Source organism: Labrus mixtus, chromosome 13, assembly GCF_963584025.1.
Source record: "Labrus mixtus chromosome 13, fLabMix1.1, whole genome shotgun sequence".
NCBI lineage: Eukaryota > Metazoa > Chordata > Actinopteri > Labriformes > Labridae > Labrus > Labrus mixtus.
In genome coordinates, this window is record NC_083624.1 from 6,902,223 (window position 1) to 6,922,079 (window position 19,857).

The window sequence follows — 19,857 nt, forward strand, 5'->3', positions numbered from 1 at the left end:
CCCCGTTGAAACATGAATCTGTGTTGACATTGGGTCATATATGTAGAAATGTGAAATACATTTTGAAGTTGGTGCCTTCTTGGCCGAGAAAAGACAGAAAGTGTCTTTTTGGCTCATGTTGATGAAAGACACCAAATCCCAGAATGCACAGCACCAGAGCACTCGTCCTCACCGTCGCTGACAGGCAGGCCTTATGTCTCGGCTGCTGAGTTGGCAGCGGCCGGCGGCGGCCAGCAATATAGCAATATAGCGACGAGACGGTTGCTGCCGACAGGCTGGTTTTGCGGTTAGTGGCCAACGGCCAGAAGCTGTCTCGCCGCTATATTTATATTTTTTCGCCATTATCAGCTTTCTCCATAGAGCCTGTTAGCGTAGCTTCCAAGCAATATGGCGGACGTTAAGTTTCGATTCTGGGCGTGAGTTCCCACCCACTGATCTGTGATTGGTCTGTAGCTTCAGTGGTCAAAAATATGAGGAACTAGCGTTGTAGTTTCACCCCGCTAACCGCAACAGCTTCCAGTGACGCAAAAATCATAATTTTGCATCACTGGAAGCTCCTTTACAGACTCAGAAATACAAAGATTTCCCATCTCAGGGGAAAATGAGGGCGGGATGCACGACCATTCAAAAATACTACCAGGTTTCTAATGATACAAAGATTAATGCTAATGGATGAAGTATCCCTTTAAAGTTAACATTCCTCATACAGAATGACATTGTGAATTTGTTGGGGACTATTTTCAACCATGGATTTATAAATATTTGGTGCACTTCAGACACACATTGACAATTCTCGCTAGATGGCTAAATTAAATATCTACATAACAATTGTTCTCTTCATTAGATTTGTAAAAGAAACACCTTGAATATCACCAACCTGTTGCATTTAAAAAGCAGGTCAGGACATTTCTCATAAATGGCATACAAATAATTACTGTATGAGGATATATTGGGTTTCCTTTAAGCTCTGATAATTTTTCCTTTTTTTTTTTTTAATATGACCAAATTGTGCAGTTTGAGGTAGTGGTATGAAAGGAGAAAACATTTCTTTGTGATCACTCTGGCCTGTATCAGACTGATATCTAAGAGAAAAAGTGAGCTACCAGAGAGGTTAAGAAAGAGAAAGAAACTGAGAGTTCATTAAGGTGTTTGGGAAAGTGGGTAACAGAATGGCCCAGCTGCAGGACTTACCCTGGCTCCCTTTTCTGGGAAACATTTACATCCTCCGCTGCAGTCTCTTCCTCCACAGGGGCCACTGTGCTTCTTCCCACCCTGTCAGACACAAAACCGAAAAACATAAGAGTCAATCTTTGGCAACATATACAGAGTCCTCTTCATTGTTAAAAAACACAGCAGGAATCTGTGTCCATGTGTTGTTGCATTCTTTCCTCTGTGTGCTTCAGATGTGACGCAGTGTGTGGTTAATTGCAGTGTTCTCTACGTGTGACCGGCTGTGTTTGTGTACACTGTGGTTTGGGAATACACTTGTTGTTTATGAGTGTGGAAGATTGCTGCAGTGTTGTCTGCGCTGCTGCATGTATCTGTCTGGTGTGCAGAAAGGATTTTTTATTAATGTGGCTACAATGACTCATGAAGGACGTCCACACATAATGGACAGCCATGTGAAAATGGAAATCCTATTCATTGGAGGGGCCGGGTCCCGGACATGGAGGGGGGGCAATTCGTCTTTGAATGTCTGCATACCGACAAAACCACCCACAATCAGAAACCGATGTGTGAGACATGACACACACTCACTCACACACACACACACACACACACACACACACACACACACACACACACACTCACACACACACACACACACACACACACACACACACACACACACACACACACACACACACACACACACACACACACACAGCTGGTCAGTGTGGATATGACACGATCAAAGAAAGCTGTCACACAAATGGGGTTTCCCAACCCACAGGTCAGAGATGACATGACCCTACAGTAGCTGAGATAGCTGGCGACATTATTGAGACAGATTGGAGTCTAAAGCCTGGCTCACACTGTGCGATTTTTCCCCGATTGTATAAAAGTCGGGGTGGCATGTCAGCTCACACTGTACGACCCGATTGTCGGACACGGCCGGAGAGCTCACACTGTACGAGTGAAATCGGGACGGAGCGTTGACAATTGTTAATAAAGTTTCATTTGAAAAAAACAAAGGATGACGGTTGATGAAAGAGAAGGAAGTGGAAGTTGTTGTAAAATCGGCCCGATTATCCTGCAGTGTGAGCCAGACTTAAAATAACTTTTGTGTTCATGTGATGTTCCAAAAAAATGAAAGTTGGACAATTTTCCCTTTTTTTATTTGAGATCATGTAGCACGGAAAAGAAGAAACCCTTCCAACTTAGTCAGTGTCTGTAGACACAACACAACATATTGGTTGCCAAACCTTAACCTACAACGCTGCAAACAGACACATGTCAAAAGTTAAGCTACAATGGATCGCTGGAATTACTCTATAAATGATCCAGATGTTCTTTAAATAGATCTGTTTCTCAATCCGTGACTGTTTGAACCCTTCAGTACTGTTACAAAACAATATTTAATACTGTTTCCACACAGTTTAAAAATTCCTGTTGAACTTTCCACAACGGGGGCCTGACGATGAATAGCAATGAAAATCATAAGAAAAATCAGGGAATTGGGTGAAAAAGAACCTACAGTTATATTTCAATTTACATGTTTTGAGTTTAACTTGATTAGAGAAATGCAAAGAGTCTCTATGACGTCTCTCTCTCTTGTGTCCACCTACGTCCTCCTCCTACACAGCCATACCATACCCTGCTTAGGCAGCAAATACCTCAGTACCCTCCTCCCCTCTCCCTTGTAAGGACCACTTCATGCCCACAGTGGCGACAAAACAGCAGATTAAGAATCACAATAATTCTCTCCTCATCATTTTGACAGCAGATCCCGGCAGCCTCTCTTACAAAGGCCACATTGAGACCCTCGTCACACACAAAGACCGCTATTTACTACGGAGACGACGTCCTTTAATGATCCCCTATCTCCACAACAAAAAGACCCTCTTCCCCTCCCATATGGAATGCACAAGGCGACATTTCTTGCTTAACTATCTGGATCTGAGGGGTTCCTTTCAAACCACTGTTTGATACAGCTACAATGTGCTGTGATGGATTTAATTTAGCCTGCAAGCTCGCTCTGTCTACAGAATACTCTATTCAAGGAGGGTAATCCAAACTGTCTCCTGTGCAGGGTGAACATATTAGTATTTTTAGATTATAGAAACATAGAAACAGTCGATCACCTCATCCCAATGAGGACGTAATGGCAAGACCTTTCTCCACACTAAGGAGGAAGTCCAAAAACACAGACAATGGCCTGCGTCACTCCCGGACAGACACACAAAGGAATGGTCCCATAAAGGGGATTACACATTATGGAGCAATGCAATAATTCTACTTTACAGTTTACAGGCTGAAAGTAGTTTCAACAGAGGACAATAGGACCGTGCAGTAGTATCCTGTTTTCTCCATGCACTATCATAATGACCCACTCTTTGTCAAAAAACACCTTTTCCATAGCTAGTGTAAAGACAATCCAAAAGCTGGAGGAGAATGTATTCTTGCACTCATTTTTTTTACAGTAATACAAACTCAAACAATCAGATGTTTTTGAAATTAGGAAGGTTAAAAACTTGCTGCTATACGTGTTCAATTTAAATCCTGATGTGTTTGGATGTATTCAGAGTAGAGGTGGGCGATATGGGAAAAATATCATATCACAATTTATTTTTTTGGCAAAATCACGATTACGATTTTATCACAATTTTTTTCATACTGATCTTTAGACAAATTTTTAAGTTACTGACCAGTTCAACCAAACTTACTTCCCTGTATAATGTTTTTAAATGCACAAAAACTGTGCTGACAAGTTTAATCTATTTGAAAAACATCTTAGTAGGAAGTCTGGAGGTCTCTCACCCAGAACATCTTTAGCAACAGAAACATCTTTCCCTCAATTTGATCAATATTTATCCACAATTTCTGAAGGCTTTCTGCACCACTTTGAAAGTATGATTTAGTTATGTGTCCTCTTTTTATGTTCATCAGGAACATTTTCACGCAGTGATGCATTCATTTAAAAACATGAAGACTTCGAGTTCTTGTGTTTCTGTTCTATTTTAGCCCTGCAGAGTCGCTACAGCTGGAGCTTCATACAGGCTCTGCAGCCTTTGTTGTTTTTTATGACATCATTGGACTAACTTTAGTTTAGTTTATATATAATCAAACATTCTGTGACACATGATCAAATTTCAAATTTGTCAGTTTATCATGAATGAAGACCTCTTCCCAGTCTCAACATGCAGGACTGAATGCTAAACCAGACTCAACATTTCCCCTGAGCAAAAGAAACACGTATAAGGGCAGAAGATACATCGCTAGGTGTTGTGTAAATTTCCACCTGCAGAGACGCAGACTTCAGCCGATGTCTCTGCAGTGTCTCATTTTGTATTCTAGAAATTTTTTAAGTGTGTAAATTGTTATGAAAACTATCATAAAATGTATATAATGAACCAATGGCCATAAACACATCACTTCCTCCAGGCTGGTTTGCCGTGATTACTCATCTGTGAGTTCTCATGTTACAGGACAGCTCGCCACGGTTGATCATCTCTTATGTCTTGTTAACTACTGCTGTCATCTGCGTTACATCAACAAATGTAATCACATGCACCGAGAGGATCATGCTTTTCCACAAAAAAGAGCCCATCCTTCATCATACGTATTTTAACTGCATTTCTGCACAGGCCACACATGCAGGTCAATTAAGAGCTGAAATGTTACCTAGAGGATAGACTAGAAAAATAGGCTCTGTCTGATCAAGTAACTACAAGCTGTTTTTAACTTGGAGCCAAAATGGAGTCTTCTGAGCCTTTGTCTCTTGTGAGATCTTTATTTTTTTTATTTAACCTTTATTTAACCAGGTTGGTCCCATTGAGATTAAAAACATATTATTCAAGGGAGACCTGGCCAAGACAGGCAGCAGCAAAAACACAAAGTTACAGACGGAAATACAAAGAGAGACAAAATACAATTTACAAAACACAACATTTTGGATTAAAAATAGAACCATCTATGAGTCATATCTGGGAATCAGTTGTTCAAACAGCCGAGCTAAAACATCAATGTCCTGTAGAATCTGCTTCCATGTCTTTCATTTTAGATTTAAAAACATTTAAGGACACCACCTCCTTGAGCTTTAAGTCATTCTGCAACAGATTCCAGGCTGAGTGTGCAGAGTACCCAGAAGCCCTTTTCCCAATTTCTGTCGGAGCGTTTTGGACAGAGAGCATAAAGAGGTCCTGAGAACGCAAAGAATACTGTCTGGTATTTTAAGTGTGAGTATCAGTTTACCCTTCACAATAAGCAGGAAGTAGAGAATGAGCTAATATACAAATACATTGCAAGACGTTTCATCAGGAGGAAATTTCTCATTTTTAATTAAATTAACGGTGATATCGAGGTCATATTAGTTTGATGGATGTCTGATACTAATGTCTGTGAGTCCAGGGCCATATGTGCATGTGAAGGGATGTCTGGTGTCTATATTTAAGCCATTTTCCTGCCATATTTTATACCTGCCTTTGACAGTGCGTCTTAGAATGTCTAATGGCTTAAATAACCCAAACTATTTTGGGATCTTAGTACAGTTCAAGATAGCCAGTTATCAGATTAATGCCTTTAATGAGGAATGTTGTTTTTGTTGCCTCCCTGTTCTTAAGAGCTGCAGTGACTCTCTCTTATGCACTGACTCCTTCAATGCAAGTAAAACCAGCTGGGTCAACCTTTTCTCACACTCACTCTCTATTTCATTCATGCTTTGAATTTCTTTTTTTTTTTTAAATATGTAGAAATGTGTTGAAGTTTGCTTGTGTTGTAATACATTGTATACTAAAACAATGTATTGGACACTGATGCGTCAATTTGCTGTTTGTCCAATTTTATACCAACACAAAAAGCCACTTTTTCTGCTTCACCCTAGAGCCTTTGTAGAAGTTTTAACAACACACATTAAACAGTGTTCTGATGTATAAAATGTGGACGTAGTCACTGTGCAGTCACTTATTGGTTTCTGGAGAGGCATTATGAAGCCTTATGATGGCAGTCCTCATATTGGAAATTCTGTTTCCACATAACCTTTGATCAATCTAGAAACAGGTGAAGAGGTAGGATTGTGGAGGGCATTTCGCCGAACGTTTGTCACAAACATCTCAATTTTAATAATTTTCTGAACACATGATCACAAACAGTTTAAAGTCTTTATATGTGATTTTTCACACTTAAATGTAACAGAAATCAAGTATCTCCTCTGAAAATAACTCTGTGAGTCATGACTGTCTACAATGGGTGTAACACCCGAGTCCCACTGTCTGTGATGTTTTCAGAGTTTTCACAAAAAAGAGCAAAAAAAATCACATATAAAGCCTTTAAGCATGTTTGTAATTGTTTAAAACTAAGCAGAGAAATATTCCTGGAGTACAAGTACAACTCCCTAAAGTTTAAGGAATTCCTGTCTCCTACTATGTTGAACTGAAAAAATTAAATCTTGTTCAAAGACATTACTGCTTAAAAAAGTCTGCTTCTTCTTGTTGATTATATGACCTATTTTGAACTGCAACACCATCATATGGTTGGTGTGTGTGGATTGTCTGTAGTCAACCTGAATCATCAGGTTGGGAGGGGGGGGGGGGGGTTCTCAATGTTATGTTAACATTAGATGTACCACAGAAATAACCACTCACGAACACTTCCTGTAATGTAAAAAACAGCCAAAATCAACACAGCAGCTCAGCCAAGAAGACAGAATGATGACCAGAGCGTAACAGAAGAAAAGTGCAGACAAAACACACTGAAGTCTTGGATTATAAATACAGATGGAGAGGAATAAATGTCAACATTTTTGAGAGGTTGTTGGAACTGAGAAGCTAATGAGGGCTTCGGCCTTGGTTAGAGTCAGCTGCACTCAAGAAGCCAAAATCACGAGGAGGATGGGAGGATTTATGGTATTTCTGAGCTAACGTGTATTATAGCAACTCTACAAATGGGACAAAATGGAAAATAATCTCTGCATGTTGATCAGTGTATAAAACAACCATCAATAGAATCCAGAAAAAGTGTCTCTCTCCATTGAAATGTAATAGCAAAGTGGTGTATTAAACACAGACAAAGTGAAGGAGACAGATGTTTGTCTTTGATGGTGAAACACAGCTGTACATTCCACATTTCCTCTGGTATATTACTCACTACAACATCCTATGATCCCTACTAATAAATTACACACTTAAAGCAACATTTTCAATGGGTGACAGATTGATGGTTGACCTTGGTAAGTGTTGTCTTGGTAGCAGAGATGAGCGCATTTTGGAACATAATCAATACATGTCTCTTTTTCTGTCAATTATTTCCCCATAAAAAGATGACTATTTGTTAGATTTTTGCAGATGTATCACAAAGAACACTCTGATTTTACACATAATGTCCACATAATGAACGGATGAACTTCCAAACTCCATTGGATCTGCAGAGTCCCTCTGCACCTTTAAGAAAAAGCTAAAGACCCAGCTCTTTCATGAATACCTACTAACTTAATGATGATGGTCTCCATATTATTGATGATGATGATGGTAATGACGATGGTTTTTGTTTGATAACGACGACTTATAAGATGGTTTCTATACTGATTAGAGCTCTCAAGAACTGCCCTCAATGTTGTGCTTTGCCTCTGGTCACTTCCTGTCAGCACCTGTGTGTCCAATCAGACTCAAAGCTGATCGTTTGCTCTTACTGACATTGTTCCCTTTTTTCTAGATCCTTGCTTGTGTTGTTCTTACTCTCTGATGTACGTCACTTTGGATAAAAGGGTCTGCTAAGTGAATTGTAGAATTGTACTATTTTAAACTATCTGTTGTTTAAACATCCAGGCATTCACAGATGAACCTTTTTGCCAAAGAAAGATGTCGTGATGGAGATGACAACGGCCTCTTTGAGATGGTTTCTCAGTTTTCACACATGAAACGACCCAGTGAAGCATAAACAGTGTTTGTGTGAGACCCCCTGCCTGTTCGAGGTATCAAATGAAGAGATCACAGACGACTGAAGGTCAGGATGAGTGTTTGATCTGGGATTGGTGATGATTTAAACCCTTCAATAACTCAAACTGTTGGGGGGGAACAACACAGATGGAACCAAGAAGCGAGATGTAAAATATGGCTTTTGTGATATATATATATATATGAAGGCACTTAAGGTTAAAAAAAGTCAACAGAAACCAAATCTTTCTACAAGGAAATCAACGAGAGGAGGCTGATCTGTGGGCTGTTGCTCATCCTTAATGAAGACTCTGACCTGTGGCCTTTCCACTTTGACCTTGGCAGAGAGGAATGTTTAATTCTATTCTTCAAAATCAGGAGTGCCAGTTTCTTTCTCCAACTACTCGTTTGGTGTCGGGAAGTCAGCTGCCATCAACTTCAACAAGAGATGATTGACTAACAGAGATATTTCTTAACCTAAGACAATAAGGAAAAGAAAACCAATGCACAATGCTGCAGAGAGGTTGAGAGATTCTTAAATTAAAAACTCACAATAGTTTAACAAAACAATGATGAATCTGACGTTTCCAGAACACACCATTTCTTAAATAAACCCTTTAATTGATGTATGCATTTACATGGAAGCTTGAGGTCTAATTCATTGCAGTAAATGCTTATGGATGCAAACAGCTTATATTTGTAGATTTGGTTTGAATAGTTAAAAAAAAAGTTTTCTTCCTTCCTGTTACTGAAGCATTCCTACATACAGTATAACATATCTGATAAATAGAGAAACAGCATGAAAAGGACAACAAAAAATAAATAAATAAAATAGGGGCGTGTTCAAGGAATAATTGCACCATAGCAGAACTTGAGGTCACAAATCCACAGGGTGTCTAAGTTTAAACAAAGCAACCTGAGTTTTAATAATTAGTTTCCTTGGGCTTTTAAAGATTTACATTGTGAGCTCTTCCTTTTCTGTGAGACCAACTCATGCTAATGTTCAAGGTAATGGATGTCTCTCTGCACGCTAATAATGTGGACCTCAAAGATAAAGTGCAAACTCGTCGAACTAAAACACCTGTCCATTTTTACCAAGAAGCTCTGATAAGGGGGACTAAATGTTAAAAACATCTGTGGGGAAACATGTTGCGTGATATATCTTGCATATGCATAGCTGCACTATATCTCAATGACAGGATGAGACTGATTCTGCCTGCAGTGTGTGATACTCCCTCTGCCAGCAGAAAACCATCTCTGTGAAGGACTCACTTTTGGCATGCAAGCTGCAAGAGTTTACATTTAAACCAAGAGGTCCCCAGTTTGAAATATCTCAACAGCTTTTTTTGATGGATTGAAATGAAGTTTGTTAGAAACTAGGGCTGTTTAATGAGTACAATTCTTAAATGGAGTACTCGCAAAATTTCAATAGTTAAAGGCTTTATATGTGATTTTTTGATCCAGCAGATGTCGCCCTTGAGCACCAGCATGAAACCAAAACAACTCACGCTGCATTGTTGTGTTAGCATGCTAATGCTAGCGATCTTTATTATGCTCGTATCTTCATGTAAATTTACCTGAAATGAGCGTGATCTAGAAACACAGTTAAGCAGTGCCTGCTGTTTGAAATCAACCCTGCTTTTGTTTTGAAATAAAATAAGGACCATGTGCTATGGACTGTCTGCATAAGAGTTTGTTCATAAATTTCCAGTGGTAACCAATATATTTATTTTCTTTGTTGAATTTTTTTGGTGTTTTTGCAGAGTTCCAAGTCTTTCCCATCACTTTTTTACAATTTGGGTAAATGTTTCAGCAACTCCACAAGGAGCCTCCTTGCCCTTGCACACAGTAGAGCTAGCCTTGATGCTGGCTATAGTTCAAGGTCTGATCACAGAGAAAGAGCTTCAATCAAAAGGATCTTAAATTATTTTACCATTTTCTCTGCAGCTTCTTAGATTGCTATTGTACTCTTCAGTTCACTTCCTTAATTATCAAAGCGTTACTGTACTTCTTTCACTTTTAGAATGGTGGTTATACTTCAGCTCAGCATACCAAATTTATTTTGTAAAAAAAGAAACCCAGGCTTGAAAAGTAGGCCAGCATGTCAAATGAGAGAGTTTACTCTTTCTGTGCAGCTTCCGCCTATAGTCTGACATAGAATTTAATCAAATAATCAGATATGAGCTATAAAACAAACACATCCACATCCACAAACAAAAATATACATACAGTACAGAAGCCGGAAAAGCAAAACATCAAACATGACCGTGTTTGTGTTGGCGTAGTTTATTATAACTGAGGCATGTCTCGATGTAACACCAGACGTCCCACAGGCCTTCATTATGGTGATAAGGGGACTTCTCGTGCCGGCCTTGATGGATCTCACAGATTTTGTACTGGATAAACAGAACAGTCTGTGTGTGCACCATTGCCTCTTCACAGCTAATTGTGTTTCCTGAAACATCCATTGACTTAAAGCTGAAGTCTATGTGTGCACTCATAAAAACACTCCAACATCAGTAGATTCACACAAATGGAAAGTCTTTAAACAATATATATATATACAAAGAGTGGGCGATGAATGAGTTTGCAAAACTGAGCATGAGTCATGGATTTGTGGAGGAGAATGAGCATTTAAAATGTCTCAATGTCTACACAGGAACAGCTGTGAGACTAAACACAAAGTTGTGATTTGTCATGTTTATGGAGAGCTGCTCTCAAAAAGCAAATCAACATTCTCAGTTGAGTAAAGACCTGGAAATAGACTCTTATGGTGACTGTGACATCCACAAATGTCAAACTCATTAAGAAGCCACATGACTGCATAGACAAAGACATCCCTCAACATTTCTTGCTAAACAAGGCTTGAAACTCTTTCTCCCCCCCCCCCCCCCCCCAGGCTGTCACTCTGATGAACGCTAAACAGTCACAGTGTCAGACCTGTCGCGGTAAAATGACTCTAAACCAAACCGTCACCGTGAATATACATATATATATATAATATTTAATTTAAATGATAATATACACACACTTATTTATGTAAATACTGTAATTGACATGTTTAATTGACCCATCTGTCACATAACTGCATTTTACTTATTATCATGTTACTTCAGCATCTTTTGCACTATTCACCATTACACTGTTTCATATTTAGTCTTGATAAGACTAAATAAGAGAACACAGTTCACCAAAGTTAAATTCCTTGTGTGTGTAAGAATACTGAATGTCTGAACACAGAACAGAAATGTTAATGCTCAATTATTTAGAATCCCAACTTCTGTTCAAAGCAAACACCTGTAGTCTTTTGTAGCACCATTAGCTAAGAGAGAAACAGTGGGCTAGATTTGCAAGTTAATAGGTAACAACAAGTGAGTCTGGCTCTTTAGCACCTTCTTCTTATTGTGTCCGTCATATTTATTCATATAGATTTATTTTAAAAATGAGAGGGAAGGGGGGAAGGAGGGAAGGAGAGAAGGACATGGGTCACTCTGCTGAGAGCAGGGAATGACTTTGAAGGAGAACATGATCCGGAGCAGAGGGACCTGAATGAGTCCGAGCAGAGCAGAAACTCCCACTGTGCTCCTCTGGCCGGGCTCCAGTGTAAACACAGCTCTAGTTTCAGACCTGGACCCTGACACAGCTAGACCTTCACTTTTCCTGAACTGGCCCCCAGGTCACACAGAGTCTCAACTCCATTTCCCAGAGGGCCACACTTCTAATCAATTCTTCCTGCTACAGCCTGGGCTTAAATGGACGTGGGGATAAGACTCATTTCAGCACCTGCAGCGTCCAGCAGCCTGTCAGATGTTGTTATGTTGATAGATCTGCTGCTCAGCCCCTCGAATCAGACGATCAATCACATCCAGATGGGAGGATACATTCAGTAACAACCTGTGACACATGTTTGTTGTTTTATTTTTTTTACTAATAAGTAGACTCAAGTATGAGCAAATCCCAAACAATTTGACTTAAAGGGGTTGAAGATCTCATAACTGTCAGAACTATCTGCGCAATAAAAGCAATTTCATTAGTTTTCCATTTTAATGCAGTAACATGAAGCTCCTGCTAGCTATCAGCTCATCTCAGATTAATTGATGCTGATATACTACAACTACAATTCACTTAGCAGACGTACATCAGAGAGTAAGTACAACACAAGCAAGGATCTAGAAAAAAGGGAACAATGTCAGTAAGAGCAAACGATCAGCTTTGAGTCTGATTGGACACACAGGTGCTGACAGGAAGTGACCAGAGGCAAAGCACAACATTGAGGGCAGTTCTTGAGAGCTCTAATCAGTATAGAAACCATCTTATAAGTCGTTGTTATCAAACAAAAACCATCGTCATTACCATCATCATCATCAATAATATGGAGACCATCATCATTAAGTTAGTAGGTATTCATGAAAGAGCTGGGTCTTTAGCTTTTTCTTAAAGGTGCAGAGGGACTCTGCAGATCACATGGAGTTTGGAAGTTCATTCCACCACCGGGGGGCGACAGAGGAGAAGAGTCATGATCAGATATAGTGGTGACATTTTTTATTTTGGATGCAGGGAGGACATGTTGCTCGTCATAGGTATTGTGTATCACAACATGAAGTACAAACCGAGTTATAACACTTCAAATCATTATGGAATATCGTATCTATCTATATCACTAAATTCAACACAGAGTGAAAGGGTCTTGGCGTTCCTTATAAAATATTCTATATCTTTAAAGTACTTTTACTTCCAACAGCTGTACATAAAAACAAACATGTATGGGAAAAGTTTTCCAGGGTAGAATAAGTATTGCATCAGGACGTATAAACTAGAGCAAGTTAAACATGCTTTTATTTAACTTGGACTGAAGTTCGGAAGTCAATTCAGTGAGGACGTCGTCTCTGGAAAATCCCTGTATACTGTATATATCTCAGCCCCATGTCCTTTAACCTTCCTCCATCTCAGTGGTGATTAATGTGGGGACACAAGGGTCCCATCAGGCTATGCTGAAAGAATTCCAAGACCTCGTTTCTCCCGGTCCTCCCAGGCTCTCAGTCTCTCCGTCCCTCACTTCCTTTTATAGCCTCTTTTTTTGCCCCTGGTCTCTATCATCCCTGTCTCCTGTCCCCTCTCTCTCTCTCTTGTTACATCTACTGGTGTGTCTTCTTCCCTCTTATTTATTTTGTCTCCTTCATCTTACATGTGGATCTCCTGTCGTCTGTCTCTCCTCTGCGGAGGTTTGTTTCTCAGTGAGCTCAGATGGAAGGATTGTTTCAGCTGTGTTTACACAAAGACAAAACCTACTCTCTCTCTCTCACACAAATTTACTCTGGGTTTGTTATATGATGTATTTCTTAGCGCAACAGGTGTCCATATAATGACTCAATTTCTTGTATTTCTTGGTGATGCACTAATGTTCAAACTAGAGTCATATCCATTGGTATGCAGCCTTCCCGAATGTCACAACATCAGGCAGAAACATGGCTGATCTCACTGATAGTGCCACATTTTTCCTCTGAAGAAACAGACCAATCCATTTCCATTCCAGCTGTGGTTTAATTGATTAGACAGAATTATTTCTAGTCATGGGAAGAATGTTAACAAGATTGGACGATGCACGCTTTGTGATGCCAAGGTCCATGTCCAAAAATGTGTCATATCTCTCTGCATCTCTCTCTCATAGCTTTTTCATCTTCTTCAAGAGTACTTGGAAAATGTGGGTCATTGGCTGGGCACCAATTTGATATCTCAGAAAATTTTAGATGCGTCGCCAGGAAATTTGGAAATGATACACATGGCACCCAGAGGATGAGTCTTAATAACTTTAATGATTCTTAGACTATATAGATGAAATATGTAGATTAAAATTGTTGGAGAGCCAGCTAAATTAAATATATATAGTCCTGGTAGCAGCGGCCTTGGGGTGCGTTCGAATTGTCATTTTTGCTTAGGAAGGTTCCCAACTGAGTGAAATGAAGCATTTAAGTGGCGGCCATGATAAGAGCCGTTCGAATTCTCTAAAAGTTAAGGAAAGGTGGGTCAATGCTTCCTTTACAACCTGCTTTAGCATAGGATACACTGGACCATCCTTTACCAAAGGAGATGAGATATGACGCCTCACAATTCCTTGCGGCCGCAACATTTAAAGCGAGTCGCGCATCCGACCGTTCACGAACATTAACGATGATCGTAAAGGGGCTCAGATGATGTTTTATTCAACATATTTAATTCACTTAAGAATGCTTTGTGCAGTTGTACATTTGTATGCTTAAAACATTATGTGTAGGCTATATCTTGCATAAATGTAACAATTAATTTCATACAATCATATTTATTTTGATGTTGATTTCTGAGCTGATGGTTTCACTTTTGTTACTTGTAGCCTGGTGGTCTATATTGCTTTTATTTAAATTCCAGCATTGTGGTAATTAGGATTATTTCACCGGTAAGAAGGCACAGGGGAAAGTTTTTTAGATGCGCTTTTAGTAGTCCATTTTCTGAACATTGTTTTCCCCAGGGTTAAGGTAAAGTGGATAGTGAAAGGAGATAGGAGGGACAATTCGAACGCACCCTTGGGTTCAAATCTGAACTCGGCCCTTTGCAGCATGTCATCATCCCCTACTCTCTTCTCCCAACATTTACTTTTTATAGACCAGGTTATTTTGCAAACGACCAATTGAGGAGATATTCGGCAGACTTACAGATAAAGTTGCTGGTGACTTTTCATGAGAGATAAATAAAAAGTGTATACCATGTCCAAGATTAAAAGTACAATGATAGGAATATGTAGATATTTAAATAGTATAAATGTAAGTAAACCATTTATACTACTGTAAGTATTATTACTGTGAGAAAAATTGAGAGAGTGGGAGAAATAGTTTTTGTGCAATGTGCATGTTTGTGTGTCTACATACTGTAGTTTATGCACTTCTGGGCCAGTGGTAAAAGAGTGGCAGTGTGTGATTGCTGGTTGACACACATGACTGAGAATGAAAATGAAGCATGAACAGAGATTATCCACAATCAAACCGCTGGTATTCTTGGCTCCCTGTTTCCTTTGGATGTTGCCCTCTGCCTCTTTTACATACTTTCACATCATTATCTGATGTGGAAATAATAAAATAACAAGGTTTTTATAAACTTATTTACGCCAACGTAAACGCTGATAGAGGCACACTATAAGTACAATCCTATGATGTACAGCTAGAGTTTATTTAATGTACGTGTTTACTGTGTGTGTGTGTGTGTGTGTGTGTGTGTGTGTGTGTGTAGATTAGCACACACGTTTGATCTGGTCTTTTCATTTAATCTGATTTACCAGAATCATTGTCAAGCACACATGTCCTCTGAAATGACGGTAAATACACAATAATATGACTGGTGTGAATGCATAGACATGATAAATAGATCATTCAGCATGAACAGTTAATTTAGAGCCGTATTCTATGAAACCCCCCCGAAAACCCCCACAAGAAAAAAGAGATTGTGAGTGAGGGAATGTGTTTTACATACAGACCTTTGAATTAGGGCTGGGAAGTATATCGAGTTTTTAAGATATATCGATATATTTAACAAGATATAGGGTAAGACAATATCGTTAATATGGATATAGTTTATGTTGCATTAAAATAACGTTACAGAGGTGCAAGGTCACCTTTTTCTCATCTCACTGATGATGACTGACTGTCTGTCCCTCTTAACCCTGCTCCTCCTCTCTCTCTCTTTTATTGTATTTAAGGAACATTTTTATTTTATAATATTACTTTTTAAATTCACAAACAGTTAGTTTATTTTCCATGTGTTTTCACTGTTAATAAAATGCATATCGATATATATTGAGTATCGCCATTCAGCTAAACAATATCGAGATATGAGTTTTGGTCCGTATCGCCCAGCCCTACTTTGAATAAACTATCCAGTAACTGTGTTGTCATTATTTTTAGTTCTGTAATGGGCAAATCGAATTTAACAACCTCAGAGGAAGAGGCCCCCCCCATCCCACTCCAGCCCGAGATCTTTGGCACCCCCCATAGGGGGTCCAGACTCCAGGATGGGAACCAATGAGTTAGTGTATTAAAAGTGAATGAGATCATCTAATACAGGAGATATCTGAGAAGATTAGTTTTAATTGATTTTTAATAACATTAAACACACTAACCCACCTGAAATTGACCGACATATAACAAACAGGGTCTCCGCTACGTACTCTCTTACTCGTGTTTTTTCATGTACAGTATGAATCACACTGAGTTTACATTATGGATATACAACCCAGTAAACACTTTGTGGAGTAGTCCAGCTATGTGGGTTCCTGCAGGGTTGTAAAGAAACCCTTGACACATTTAACTCCACCCCATTTCCTTTTTCCTGTTTAGAGAGCTTCTCTGGATAATCTATTTTCTCTTCACACAATTCTGCTCTCAGGATGTTTCCCATAAAAACCCGACATCACTGAGCCCGCAGATAAACACGACCCACACTCTGTGCACGTGCAAGAAAGACAATTAGACCCCACACTTGCACATCCTGCCAATGAGAGGAGAGCCAATTGACCGACTAATTCAAGACATGTTTCAGTGGCCTACAGGAAGCTTCAAACAAATCTTAATGCAGACCATTTAGTCCTTTATCACAATGCTCTTTCAGCAGTGTTCTTGACTGAACATGCATGCTTGTTTAAGTAGGTCATTTTTTACAGCAATGGGGGGAAAACAGCCAAGCTCACCAGGCCTCTTCCTCGCTGCAACAATGCAGAACCACAGAGACTAATCAAATAATCACTACCACAAAGTAACGCTCTGCAAAAAAAAAAAAAAAAAAAAAAACATTCTTGAGGGAACAATAGGTAAGAAAACAAAAGACACACACTGTAAATCCATTCATTTGTTAGCCTGCATGCACTTGCCAACACATCAAACACCACAAACCTCTGACCTTTCTGCACAAATTCAAAAAATGTAAGAATGTTTGTCTCAGAGAGGTGAGGGCGACGCCTCTGTGGAAAATGCATGCCACCTCTGTGTCAGTCCAACACACGCACACATCAGGGAAACCCCACACATGAGCTTCTCATCCGAGGCTGCTTCCTGCAGCACAGTACAATGGTCTCTTCCCCTGATTGTTATATCCAGGCGGTCTCTATATCACAGCCAGCATTTTGGCAGGGGATGTGCTGGACGTTTTTTTCCATCCTTATCACAGGCAGACATCTTCGTCACACGCCTTGCTCCCCCCCCGGAAAAAAATCTGCTGGAGAGGTCACTCACGTGTCAGCTTTCCATCATGTGTGACCCCCAAACTTTCTCCAGTCAGCTGCACAGCCATGTCAACTTCCTATTCTCTTATGCATATTCATAACACAAGCAGCTTGATTTAGTTTAACCACTAAGGTTGAAATGCCAAAAAAAGTCACTGGCAAAAACAACATTTGTCTCAATCATCCACTTAGCTGAAAAGAGGGTAATTGCTTTAGCAGATGTTGCTGCTGGGCTTCCAGGTACTATAGGGATCTGTAGCCAAAATACGTTCTTTTCATGGTCAGAGACTGAATTCCCACAACTTAGACCTCCTCTGCTAGCATCATCCCCGCAGACCATCGTGCTCAACCACATCTTGAAATATATTCTCAAACACATGAGAATCAAAGCCTCCTATACAAAACATCCTGTTAACATTACCGCCTCAAGAGCCTTCCCTTCCTGCGCCAACCAACACAGATAAACGGAATTTGTGTGCAGGGTTCATGAGTGTGTAGATAAATGTAAATGCATCCATGCACGGAGTCACGATTTTGCTCTCATGAACCAAATGGTCCAATTTTACCACTTCAATCAGTGATTTGCCCGTAGAATACAGAGCAGGAATCCAGCAATGTAAAGTGGCCCCTTAAAGTACAAGCAGGTATGAACCCTAATACTGACTTGAAATGTTCAGGATGCTCCAAAATAATTAGTTGGTATAAAGGCTAATATGTATACCTGATGTACAATGCCACACAACACAGAGAGGGAGGACACAGCTTAACCTTAGGACTGTTTCACTATTAAGTTATTAATAGTGTTGCACTATTGCTGCAACTTAGTACATCTTCATCAGCTGTACATATTTATTGTGGAAATTACTAAAGTGTGGAAATTAAGTCCAGGCACCTCTTAAACAATCATTATAAACCCCACGCCTCGCTGATGTTAGAATTTTGGGCAGTAGCTCAGTCTGTAGGGATTTGGGTTGGGAACCGGAGGGTCGCCGGCTCAAGTCCCGGAGCGGACCAAATCTGGAAGTTGGTCTGGTAGCTGGAGAGATGCCAGAGCACTGCCAAGGGCACCTCAGGAAGCGAGCACTGCCCCCACCAGTGAGCACTCCCATCGGCTCAGGAGCGCCCGCTGTGGGCAGCTCCCTCACTCTGGCATCTCTCCATTAGTGCATGTTCATATCCTGTTTGTGCATGTGTATATTTCAGCCTATGTGTGTGTTGCATGACTTGCAGAGTGTAAAAACAGAAATTTCCCCTTGTTGGGATCAATAAAGTAAATCTTATTCTTACTTAATCTTAATTGGGGTGATGCGTCCAACACCGTACTCTTATTTTCCAAAACTGATAACCTGATATCCACCCACTTCATGCTTTTATTATTCAGCTGTGTATAAGAAATAAGCCATGGTTTGAACTTTTCTCTAATGTTCCCGTTTTCCATTCAGAACAAAATCCACTTCTTTTACTTTTCATGTTGGCAGTAAATAAAACACAATGAAAGATTCCCAGGAGAAAAATATGTGCAATTGCTCCCATATTGAAGAAATTGCTACATCTCCCCTCTCTCCATTACAGCCAGCTTTTCACCACACCTTCTGTTGTGGCAGTTTACAACAAAACATTTGGCTTGCTGTAGTTTGACGACACACACGACTTTTCTATCATAACATGGTCCATGGTTTCAATCACAGAGGCTGTTGCAATTCAGTGTGATGTCACAGTGAGTCACATCACACCCCACGGGTTTCTGCTTGTTTACTCAATAAGTGGAACTTGAAAAGTCGGAACTTAACAAATTAAAGTTGCGTGTAAAAATATCTTGAGAAATGATTTTTTTGAAAAGGGGGGATTCCAAAATGGGTTAGGGTTAGGGTAGACAGATGGTGGGAAAAAGTTGAAGATCACAGAGGCTGGGGTCTGGTTCAAATAATAGAAAGAGTCCTGTGGGGCAGATTTGGAACTGATATTAAACAGAAACATATTTTATGAGACGCAGGTCATATTGAGAAACTCTGTGTCTGATGGGAAACTCCAGAGATGGTGTTGATTGGTGACTGCTCCATTCAGTCTTTTTACATGTTAAATTAACTCTTTAAAGTCTTTATATGTGATTCTTCACCCTTAAATATAATAGAAATCAAGTATATCCTCTGAAAATAACTCTGTGAGTCATGACTGTCTACAATGGGTGTAACACCCGAGTCCCACTGTCTGTGATGTTTTCAGAGTTTTCAGAGTCCTATCTTCACTTTGTTTACATCGCCGGGACGGCCGGCTGACTCCTCCCCTCGTGTATAAAAGTTGTTTAATTGAGGGACTAGAGAAAAGAAGAATAACATACTGTACTCACTGCTTAACTGTGTTTCTAGATCACGCTCATTTCAGGTAAATTTACATGCAGTGTGAAGATACGAGCATAATAAAGATTGCTAGCATTAGCATGCTAACACAACAATGCAGCGCAAGTTGTTTTGGTTTCATGCTGGTGCTCAAGGGCGACATCTGCTGGATGAAAAAATTGCATATAAA

General features: G+C 39.8%; 1 protein-coding gene across 1 annotated transcript in view; it reads right to left on the reverse strand.

Moving 5' to 3' along the window:
- col4a2 (collagen, type IV, alpha 2) overlaps window positions 1-19,857 on the reverse strand; it is a 70,392-nt gene that overhangs the window by 46,106 nt on the left and 4,429 nt on the right. Inside the window, exon 4 of the mRNA XM_061053485.1 lies at window positions 1,192-1,272. Coding sequence (XP_060909468.1) covers window positions 1,192-1,272 — 81 coding nt within the window. The remainder of the gene's footprint in view (window positions 1-1,191; window positions 1,273-19,857) is intronic.